The sequence below is a fragment of the Apaloderma vittatum genome, unplaced genomic scaffold (genome assembly GCF_000703405.1).
Source record: "Apaloderma vittatum isolate BGI_N311 unplaced genomic scaffold, ASM70340v1 scaffold20801, whole genome shotgun sequence".
Classification (NCBI taxonomy): Eukaryota; Metazoa; Chordata; class Aves; order Trogoniformes; family Trogonidae; genus Apaloderma; species Apaloderma vittatum.
Window position 1 is genome coordinate 603 of NW_009699948.1, and position 11,690 is coordinate 12,292.

Here is an 11,690-nt window from a genome sequence, read left to right on the forward strand (position 1 = left end):
TTACAAACTGCTGGAGCAGACTACAGACAAAGTTTATCATCTAAAGAAGGATGGGATGCTTTCGTCAAAAAACGTCTCAGTAAATGCGACTTTGGGCTCCGTTAATGAGCGAGAGTGAAGGGCTGATGGTGCTCAAGGGTGGCTCAGGCTGTAGCTGATCAATGTGCTGCAGTTGAAACTTGGCCTTTGATTTATTTTCTTCTGAAGTCAGTCAGCTGGGTTGCAGCTTTGCTTCTGCAGTGTGGTTTCTGTGGACCAGGGGAATTAAGTCGTAGATGATACAGTGAAAGTATTTTCTTACCATTCTCCTTTGGGTGAGGGGCAGAGGTGTACGGGGGATATCCTGCTGTGCGTGAGGTTTGTGGCTGGATTTCTTTCGGAGCAGAGCTGGATGATGGAGAGGAGAGGAAAGGAGAAGCTACTCCACAAGTTTCCCAGTGCCTGGTGTTATTAGTTGTTCCACTCTGTGATATTTGAATGGGTTAACTTTGGGTGTCAGCTGAAGGAATCGTGATGGGCGGCTTTGCAGACCTGTGATGCCCATGCTGGGGGGATTCTCCTTCCATCCCCTCAAAACAAAGACAGCCTCATCGTAACGCTCGATGTATCATAAGCCTGTAAAAGCAGCAGCAGCGTTACTGCTGCTTGCCTGGTGCTTCACACCTGCACGGAAACAGCGCACCCCAAAAATAGACATTTTCTCCAGTCACCTGCAGGACTCAGAACTGGCAAACCTTTACGCAAAGAGATTTTCCCCTCGTGTTTCTTAACAAAAGCTCTTCCCATTGCCCCAGGTTCGTGTAGGTGGTGATTGCTCCGTCTTTAGAAATGATTGAGAGCTCTTTGTGCGATGTCCTTGCGCGTGGTGAGGGCAGCTGTCGTGTTAGAGGCTCGTGCGTGTCATGTGCGGATGTTTTTGAGGCTCTCTCATTCTGTGGCCGTGTAATTAATTGCCATCGCATTATCTCCGATATTCTCGCATGAGTGGAGGCTTGGTTCGTCGAATCAGCCGGTCGCTGTGCTCTCGAGATGTACTGTGTTTCAGTACTTGTGAAGCTGTTTGACCCTGGCACTCGTAAAGCAAACCTCATGACCTCCTGCGTGTCATGTGATGTCTCTTCCTAATGACTCCTCAGAGTCGTCAACAAAACCCTGTTGAACTAAAAAACCTGCGTGATTTTAGCACTCTGTAACAGCAGGCAACCGCTGCATCTTGAGGGCGAGGTGAAACTCGTGTCTTCGCTTGCCTTTCAGGTAGCTTTTCATCCGGTACCTCCTGCTGGGTACAGTCCACCTACTGGTTTGTGATGGGTCAAGGTTCCTTGTCCTACAGGAGGTCTCCAGCTGGTGAGGGGTCTGGAGAACATGTTTTGTAGGAGGGGCTGAGGGAGCTGAGATTGTTCAGTCTGGAGGAGACCTCGTTGCTCTCTACAGCTACCTGGAAGGAGGTTGTAGTAAGGTGGGTGTTGGTCTCTTCTCCCAAGCTACTCATGATAGGACAAGAAGAAATGGCCTCAAGCTGCACCAGGGAGGTTTAGATTAGATATTAGGAAAAACTTCTTCACTGATGGAGTGATGAGGCGCTGGCACAGGCTGCCCAGGGCAGGGGTGGAGAACCCATCCCTGGAGGTGTTCAAAAAACGTGTAGACGTGGCACTTGGCGACATGGTTTAGCGGTTATGGTGGTGTTGGGTAGATGGTTGGACTACATGATGTTAGAGGCCTTTTCCAACCTTAACGATTCTATGATTCTAGGAGATCTCTAGGAGGCTGAGTGGGAGGGTCTGTCTGGGAGGTAAGAAGCCAACGTGGGCTTCTGTGCCTGCTGCGGGCAGGGCTCCCTCTTGCTGACGAGACACTTGGCTTTTGAGTTTGTGTCGGTTTGGGGTTTTTTTGGGAGACCCCTCAAAGGAAGGGCTGATGCCAGATGCTCCCGTATCAGTGCTACGTTAACAGCGCTGTTCTTCAAAACCACATACGGGCGGAGAGGTTGGCTGTTCTCTTCGTTCCAAGCTGCTCTCCAAGCACGCTTGCTCTTTCGGCAGTCTTTGCTTGTGGTTGCACGATGTCTGTGTGCAAGCCGGGACCCTGGCATATGGTAGTCTAAAACGGCCACTCGATTCCCATTTTAAGAAGGGAGATCTTTTTTTCTGGGTTTTTCCTTCGAGGCTATATCCGTAAATAAATTTTAGGATTTCTGTCAGAATTATCGCCACCGATTACCTGCTGAAGTGCAACTTGCAAGATCACACCTCTTAAAATACAGTAGCTTTGATGGCTGGCATGTGGTTGATTCATATGTGTGAAGGTGTTAGGCATCCTGACCTCAGCTGAAACAATCATTTTGTGACAGCCATCGAATGTATGCACAGCACGCACGAGAAAGCTTTACTGGAAATGTTTCGTTTGTTGGTTGTGGGTTTTTTTTTTTGCTCTGAAGTGCAGTGGAAAGTCAGTGAAGAGGTTTGAAAAGACAACAAAAATCAAGCCTGGCAGCAAGTAACGGTTCCTTGCATGCAAGGTATTTCTTCGGTGTGGTTCATTTAAAAAAAGCTTTTCCTTCGTCCTGGGGAGGTTCCTCTGCAGGCTCTCGAGATGTGCAGCCAGGTGACAACCATCCCTGCAGACCAAATAGGTTGTTTTTCAGAAAGTGGTTACCCTTCCTGGGGTAGATGATGGTTTATGTTGGTCTAGCTGTAAAATATTATTATTGGTGCACTTATGGCATAGTACTGGCAGCGTAAAAATTTTCAGGATGCAGCTTGGATGCCAAACTCTTCATCGGTCTGTACTTGTAGCCTCCCGGTAACAGACCCTCCTTTAAAGGGTTGGCTGAGAAAAATAAGAACCCAACCCAACTGGTCAGCAGCTCAGGGAGTAAAAAAAGATCTGGGAGAAGTAAACTGCCGCTCAGATGAAGGATGGTTTTATTTGGGTAGACTTGGTGAGAAAAAAAAACCCTTGATGTAAGTTATCGGACTTAGAGAACAATTCTGCAAATGCTCTTCCAACAGGTTGGGCGCCGAGATCGCTTTGTGTCGTGTCCCGGGGGCTGGCACGGTTTCTCTTGGGGCGGTTTTGGGTCGCAGGCATCTCTTGCAGGGCTCTGCCCCCTCGGGGTTACCACGCTGCTCTCGGGAGGAGGATTGCTCTGCGGACATGTGATGCCTGCTCTGGGCTTTTCTCCTTGCCCTCCTCTCTGTTAATCCCTAGAAGTAAGAGTGAACTCTTTGGAGCTTACCTGGGCAGGTAGAAGGGCAGCGGCGGGGAGGGAGTCTTGACCAGCTGGCTGAAATAGCAGCGCTCCTCCTCTGTCTATAAGCGAAGACACAACTTTATCCGTGTTTCAAAGTCACTCGCGCGGCTCTGACTGCAAAGTGATCAAAGGCGGGCGTCCCAGAGACGGCCTCGTGTGCTCCCCTTCGCAGGATGTGTTGCTATTCCCCTTTTAATTTGTTTTTTTTCAATAAATCAGGCTTCATTCCTATTCATCATGTAAAGCTTGTTGGATCATGAGCCGCTGCAGAATGCTAACTAATTTCATAATACTCTGCATAAGGTGACCCACTTACAAGTTCATCCTTCAGTCGTGTTTAAGCTCTGGTCCTGATTTATGTAACAGCATATTGGTTTCATCAAGAATTGTCTGTGGTGGCTCCTTTTTGACCTGTACGTGATTTGTATTCGCCTCGATTTTAGGAAGGACTTTCTGTCTCTGCGCTGCACATATGGGCAGAAGAACGTTAATAAAAAAAGTAGCCGGTGCTTTGAGTTCTTCTGTCACTTAAAGATATATTGGAGTAGGAATTAAAAGGAGTTTCCAGAAGTCTGCTGCAGACAGGGCAATGGGAACTTAGCACGAAATGTCCCTCATTACGGTGCCCTGCTTGTACGATTTTGGGCTGTGATTAACATTGGCTGTTGCGTGGTATGAGTCACAGGCCCTTGGATTTGAGGGCGAGAAGGCAGGACAGTCCTTTTTCCTCCGTATTTTGCTCGTACCCTCCCTTTTTCTGAAATGAGAATCAAATTAGAGATAATTCCATTGTCCTGTCCTTACCTTAATTCGTTGTACTCGCTTTAATTCCTTTGTCAAGAGAGAATTGTGCTGCCTAAATGGATTAGGGCTTGCAAGATTTACGGCACTCGCTTTGCTTTAAAAAGATATTTGGAAGTTGTTAACAAGGGAGTCAATGCAGCCGAGGCATTTGGGCTTCCTTAACAATAAAGCACGAGTTTCCATTGCTCTAGGTTTGGGTTTACTGAAAACTAATTAACCTCCCAGTCCTTCAGGATATCGCGCAGCGCAGAAAGGGGAAATAATCTGTATTTGCACCTGTGGATGAAGGTACAGATCCCGATCTGTTGTCTCTTGTAGCATTCGTTCTTCTGCCGCCTGACGGAAGATAAGAAGTCTGAAAAGTTCTTTAAGGTTTTTTATGATCGCATGAAAGTGGCGCAGCAAGAAATCAAGGCTACTGTCACAGTCAATACTAGTGACTTAGGAAACAAAAAGAAAGATGAAGACTCAGACAGAGATGCACCGAGCAGGAAAAGAGGTAATCCCCAGCCGCTCCCTTTCTGAAGTGACAAGGGAGCAAAATGCTGTGTTTTGAACTCGTTTCGATTGATGCAATAATGCTCTGATCTCTGATCCCACAGAGCAAAGTTCAGAGGTCAGTGGTGCCCTGGCTCGGGATTTCAAGAGCTTCATCCCCTCTTCATCCATTTGTGAGATTGTGCTATTGAAATGATGAAAAGTGTTTCTGAGATGAGACTCTGCCGCCTTGTCTCTCGTGACAAGCTGCCCAAACTGATCTGTAGTAATGACCCTGGACTGTGGGTTGTGGTCAGTGCCTTCTTCAACAAAAAGTAGAGAAATCCTAATTTTCTTCTGTTAGCAGGTCCTTTTATCATAACTCCTGATAGTGCTAGATGCGTGTGCCCTAACCAATTAATACCAGAATTTATAACTCCGATGCAGTTCGCAGAAAAGGTGCAAAGAGAGTGACATGCTGCCCTTCTAAACTCGAGACCTCACTTCACACTAAACATACTTACCCAAAGAACGGGCGATGGGTAGCTGGCCTGCGTGTGAAACTGTGATGGGAAACGCGTGAATAGATTTTTTTCTTTTTTTCCTGATCCTCTTTATTCAGTTTGCCTAAGGAAAAATCTTTTCTTGTGTTTTCAGTGAGAGAGCCAATGACTCAAATTACCGAAGAGGTCCGGGATCAGTTACTGGAGGCTTCTGCAGCCACAAGAAAAGCTTACAACACGTACCGGCGGGAGGCTGATCCCGATGACCATTATTCGCCGGGAGAAGGGGCACAGGCTGCGGCGGACAAGAGCAAAGATGAGCTGGAGATGAGCGCTGTCATCTCGATAATGCAGCCCATCCTCCGGTTCTTGCAGCTGCTCTGTGAAAACCACAACCGGGATTTGCAGGTACGGGGGAGCTCACGTCACCTCGCAGGGTTGCGGCCGTCACACCGGTTTCACGTGCCTTTTTAAATGAGTGTGTAACTCACTGTTTTCTTTGGCCTCCAAGGTAATCCCCCCAAAAAAGTATTTATACCTTGTTGGGCAAATATAGGGAGGTCCAATTATCCAGCGTCTTTTCAATGTACATGAAAGGTGATGGGATCAACACTTGATGTGGCTTTTTAAAAACAGTCCACTTCAAGCAAACGTTCTGCTGTGAAGTTACCAATCTGCTTTTGAGAGGAGGGAAAAGAAAAAAAAATTCACATAGGAAAATAGAGCACGCATTGGCACTTTGGTTCCAGCAGCCCTAACTTCCCAGCGAGCAGTTTCTCATGTGTTTTGCGGATCTGTTCATGCACATAGAGTTGAACACACGGGGATGGTATCAGGAAAGCCTCAGCTGGAGTTGAAGCTGGTGAGGGACGTGAAGGGGAGCAAGAAGGGTTGTGTTCACAGCAGAGGGACACGAGGGAGGGCCTGGGTCTGCTGCTGAGCAGGGCAGAGGCCCTGGTGATGGGCAAGGACGTGGAGAAGGCCCAAGTGCTCAATGCCACCTTCGCCTTGCTCTTTGCAATTAAGATTGACGTGCATAAACCCTTAGGTCCCTGAGACCAGAGGGGACATCTGGAGCAAGGAACCCTTGGTGGAGGAGAGTTGGTTTAGGAGGCATTTCAACAGGGAAATGCTGGAGTCGCTATGCCTGGAGGTGTTCAAAAAAAAGAGTAGGCATGGCACTTCAGGATGTGGTTTGGTGGTCATGGTGGTGTTGGATTGACAGTTGGACTTGATGATCTTAGAGGTCTTCTCCGACCTTAATGATTCGGTGACATGGACAAGTCCGTGGTGCCTGGTGGGATGCCCCAGGCCCCTGAGGAGTGCTGGGTCCAGTCCTGAGCTCCTGAGTCCAGCAGCGAGTCTCAAAGCTGACTGAAGGGACAGGAGCGTCTGACGGGCAAGGAGTGGCAGAGAGACCTGGGAGAGGAGGAGAAGACTCGAGGGATCTTGCTGTGCACATTGACACCTGATGGTGGGACGTGAAGAGGACAGAGGCTGGACTGGATGGTCTCCAAAGGTCCCTGCTGACCTCAGCTGTCCTGGGGTGCTCTGGGACACCTTTGTATAATTTTAAATAGCGAGCCCAGAACTTATACACTAGTAATCTTATCTAGCGCGTGCCTCCGCAGGAGATAAGATTTTTTTGCTTACAAATGGCCCGCAATTAACGTGATTTTTTTGTTCGGCGTAACCGCTGCCGGATTAGAATTGAGTGCAGGCGAGGAGCTGGGGAGATGCGGCACAATGTACTAAATGCCCTCATAAAGGAGGAATAATTGCCGTGATTGCATATTGTTGCACGGCACGCCAGAAGTGTAGGACCCTGCGTGAGTGCTTTTCAGACCTGCCAAATCACTTCCGCTGAACTCGCATGCCCCGCGGCTGGCAACACGTGAAATCAGATCTGTATGGAAATGTTCCTGGGCTGCCAACCTGTCATTCTTTTTTAGCGTTTTGTAGGTGCTGAGGTTACATACATCAGGGTTTCTCTTATTTTTTTTATATCTTTTTTTTTTTCCCCCAAAGAAGGTATTTGATCTTTGTTTCGTCAAACAATTTTCATGCCGTTAGCGATGTCGGAGACAAGTAGGACGGCAGTTTGACGTGGCGGTGGTCCAAACCGCACGCACATGATCCCTCGCTGCTGCCGTCTTTGGCACGACTCTGAAAGCTATAGGAGCAAAATTGAACTCGAGCCAACGCAGAAGCTTGGCCTGAGCTGTTCGTCATCCTCAACAATTAGATTTCCCAAACAGCAGGTAGTTACATTCAGCTCTGGAAAAGGTTTAAAAAAAAAAAAAATTACAGAAATAAGGTGGGAGGAACAATTTTTCAAACATAATCCTCTTGCTGCTTGCCTGCCTTGATGCTTGCCTTTCCCCTTCAGCCCTGAAGGGGAGGCAGGAGTGGCTGAAGCTTCAAAACCTTTTTTGTTTTTCAGTGAGTACCTTGTAACTGAACTTATTGCCAGGGAAATCACTGCTTAAAGGAGTAAGCCAGACCTATTCAGGAAGATGTGTGCTTCTCAAAATTGCGTGTTAGGTTTGAGCTAGAAGCGAGCCGGGATCACCTGCCCAGGGCAGTTGTAGGTTTGTCAAACCGAGCGTTTCAGAAGCCGTTAGCAATTGTGAGTAGCCCCGTGTTGTGCAAAAACAGGAAAATGCAAGTCACGGCTGTCGGAGTCGATACGTATTCTAGATGAGGAGGAAGCGTTTGCGAAATGGCTCGGGGAGCTGCAATCTTGTGCCTTCTGCATCGCTCGGCTGTTCCCTGCACAGATAGACCCGCGGTTTGTTGCGTGTCACGCACAGTCAGAGTGCTCCCCCCGCCAACTTACTCCGTGGGTCTGGAGGAGGCGTTGCAATATCTTCTTAAATTATTGCAAGGACTAGGATAGACAGGTGGACCCCTAAGTATGTTTTGTTACCCACTTCAGGCTGAATGCCTGAGATTTTGCTGAGGACTGCTCTCGATACCTCTATTTCTTAACAGAGATACTCGGGTGCTCTCACTGCACTCGCCTTAGGTCTGACCCTCGTTTCTGTGCAAGAGCTCAGCCTGGGAAGCGAAGCTGTCACGGCTCTGGCTCACTGTAGCCAGCCTGTCCTCTGCTGTGCTTCGGCCGGGCTCCAGCCCCACCTGTTCCCTGAGGTAGTCTTTTCTGTACCCTCCCTTTTCTGAATGAAGATGTCCCCGTTGCAGTGCAGAATCGGTCACGAGAAGTGAAGCTCGTGACGAGCTGCCTTGAAGCTTTGCTGGAAGCAGGAGCTGCGCTGGCTGGAGGGGAGGAGGAAGAAGAGGAGGAGGAGATTGGGGATTCCCAGTGGGGCAGGGAGCTGCACCCTCCCTCCAGAGCCTTCCACGCCGCCACAGCTTCAGCGTTCCTGCAAAACTCCTTCTTCATGGGAAGGGTAGTACTCCAATTCCTTTTCTTATCAACTACCTTATTACTGTGAAATAAAAATTCAGTGGTAGTACACTAGCCGGTCACTCTCAGATTAAAGGTCTAGGCCAGGAGGTTAAACACCGCTTTTGTGCAAGAAATGTAGGAACTGGTACAGCTTTTAACGTTGGGTTTGACCGTTTCTTTTACATGTAATCCCTGGAGACAAAGTCTAGGTAATAAAGAACAGTAAAGCTCTGCATGCTGCAGGAGGGCGATTCGATAATTCGGCTGGGGGAACAGTACTGCTGCGTGCGGAGGATGAGCTCGTTTATCTCGCCGTGTTTTAGGCGAGAAACGCTCGTGAGAATTAACTTTGTAGGACCAAAGAGCCAGCCTGCATTCAGTGAAAAAAAATGTTTTGCCTTTATTGCAAAGTTTTTCCAATTAGAGGATCAGATTTCTGCTGAAACGGAGACTGCCCAGAGAAAACGTTTAGACTTTGGGGGGAATTACCTGCTTAAAGGGTAGAACTGTCCTTCCAGGGATTCTGTGTTCATCCCTGCTTGAACCAACCAAGCTACTGTTCTCAAAGTGGTCAATATTGTTTGTAGTCATTGTGATTTTCTCTGAAGGGTACGGAGCTTTAGGCTGTGTGCTGGGAAGCAAAGTCTCTCACACCCTGGTAGCATGAAGTCAGCTCTTGAGAAGGTTATTCACAAAATGGTGCCTTCTGAGCGCGTTTCGTCCCGTCGGAAACTCTCTCCCTCTCAACTGAGTGTATAGGATCCTTAAAGTTAGGCACTATGAATGCTCTTTTCCCATCGAGATCCCAAAAGCTGCACATTTTTCGTATTTTCCAGCTGAATCTGCAACTCTGTCATTCCTTATCTGAATGCAGCGTCTCGTGGGTGGGTTCGCTCCCACTGAATGGGATGGCTCCAGTGGCAAGAGACATTCCCCGGGGCAGTTTCTCACAGTGCAGCCACGTCTTGTTTTCTACAATTTTTTCCTTCCCCTGGTTTAGCCGTTTAATATTGTTTTCTGCCTCCTGTGCCTCCTTCCTCCTCTTTTCTTTGTGTTTATTGACTTTGGATCAAGAAGCTAAGGCTGGTATAAACCTAGCCATAATCAGAATAAATGCCATACTGCAGCCGGGGAGCATTTTGTTTCATCACTTGCAGTATTATCCATTATTTTTTCTTCTTTTTTAATATTCTTTTTTTCCCGGAGGGAAGGCACGAGCTCCGATTTCTGTAGCATCAACCTCTTTTACATTCTGACAAGTTAATCAAAAGTCAGGATACTAAATGAGCAATCAGCTGAAAAGTGCTGAATCACTGTCACCTTTAGTCTGCATTCGTAGACAGCCTTTTCCTTTTTTAGCTTAGCCTTCAATTGAATCTGGCAATTTCTCAGTCTGTTTGCCTTAAAAGACTTATTAGCCTGACGCAGGCACTAGAGGCAATCAGTTAACAGCGTTGCTCTGCAGCCTGGCAGGAAAGACCTTGCTGCCTCCGTAGTCCCGTGCATGTTGTGCATCCAAGGGTGGGGGTTTTTTTCCACCTTTGAAGTGTTTTGTAACCTGCTGGAATTAAGGGAGATGAGAGCTCAGCTGAAACTTCAAGGAAAAGAAATTGATAGCGGCTATCGGTTTTTACCCTGTGGGAACACACTGACAAGCAGCAGCTGAGTCACTGGGAAATCTCATTAATTGTCCTTTTTTGTTTTGGTTGGGTTGGTTTGTTCTGTTGGGTTTTGGTGTTTTCTTGTGGTTTTTTTTCATTTGGAATACAGGAGAGAGGAAGCAATGTTTAGTGCGCGCTGATAAATCTGGCGTTTCGCTAGAGGAGCCGCTCCCAATCAGGGGCTTCGAGCAGGGGTTACAATAATTAATGTGGGAAGAAATGCAACTCAGAGAATTGCATTTCAAGACGCCTCCCTTGGAGGCACGCGGGCGGCTGCCTCCGTGCTCCTTGGGCAGGTGACGCTGCCGTGGAGCCAGGGCGCTGCTCCTGCTGTCTTTGGAGAAAGGTCTCGGGAGGAGAGAGAGCCTGGAGGGGATGGTGGGCAGGGAAGTGTTAGCAGGTAGGCTAGGAGGAAGGCTTCCAGGCTCAGGAGAGCTTTCTGTTCTGCGTTGGGTTTCGGGGCTCTAATGGATGCACTCTGCTTAGTGCTGCCTGTCTTCTCTAAGATTTGAAGCCAACAAGCTGCTGGAGAGCGGCGCGTTGCAAGCGAGCCCTGCGAGGGGCTTAAATGACTTGTCTGGGTTCCAGTGAAATTAGAGCAAGATACCCAGGCAGTGCAGTTGGGAACTTCATAAAAATATGACGATCCAAACATCCGTTTGTATGGTTTCTTTCGTTCCCTCCCCCTCTCCCCGCAGAATTTCCTTCGCTGCCAGAACAACAAGACGAACTACAACTTGGTGTGCGAGACGCTGCAGTTCCTGGACTGTATCTGTGGAAGCACCACTGGTGGACTCGGGCTTCTCGGTCTGTATATAAATGAGAAAAACGTAGCACTGATCAACCAGACGCTGGAAAGCTTGACCGAATACTGCCAGGGGCCCTGCCACGAGAACCAGGTATTACATCCACAGCTGTAAAATTCTTCAGCCTTCCTCATCAGCCTTCCTCCCTCCACCCACAGCGTGGGCTTGGCTCTGTCTCGCCGGACTCATCTTGACCTGTAACACTCCTCACTTGACTTGCCCTACAAAGGGATTTTATGTGGGGTTTATTTTTCCCTTTAGAGCCTCTTAATACTCAATTTTTTAAAAGCTGTTTTATTAGACTGAACAGGGAAGAGTGGGGAATTTTTGGACTTGAAATTCTCTATAGTAAAATTACTGCTGAATCCAAGCTCGTTGCCTGTTGTGAGGCCAGAAGTGTGTCCCCCCGAGCTTGATGAAGAGGAGGTTGAGCTCTGTAGCTTTGTTCCTGAAGTCAGTGGCCATGTGGAGGTTGTTTGCAGATGCAGGTTTGTGCGTAGTCGCTGCCAGCTCTCCCTGTGCTTGCACGGGGACGCGACAGAGGTTGCTGTGAGCGCGGGTGGGTGTTGGTGAGGACCACCAAGTGCCTGCCGAGCGTGACTCTTGCTGTAACTGTCTTAATGAGTCACATGAAGGCTGAAATTCAAGAGTAAACCATCCTAGAGAGGTAGTTACCCAAAAATGGTTTCCCAAATTGGCTGCTCTGTGGCATCGACTCCACAAATAACATCTGCTCAGCGTGTGGTAGAGAACGGTCTTCCCGGTGAGCTT

General features: G+C 48.2%; 1 protein-coding gene across 1 annotated transcript in view; it reads left to right on the top strand.

Moving 5' to 3' along the window:
- Positions 1-4,378: 4,378 nt before the first annotated feature.
- The window catches only part of LOC104280827 (inositol 1,4,5-trisphosphate receptor type 1-like), a gene marked incomplete at its 5' end in the record, with an annotated part of 44,438 nt that continues 37,126 nt past the window's right edge, over positions 4,379-11,690 (top strand). The window contains 3 exons of the mRNA XM_009878604.1: positions 4,379-4,559; positions 5,195-5,448; positions 10,812-11,012. Of these exons, the coding sequence (XP_009876906.1) occupies positions 4,379-4,559; positions 5,195-5,448; positions 10,812-11,012 (636 nt within the window). The remainder of the gene's footprint in view (positions 4,560-5,194; positions 5,449-10,811; positions 11,013-11,690) is intronic.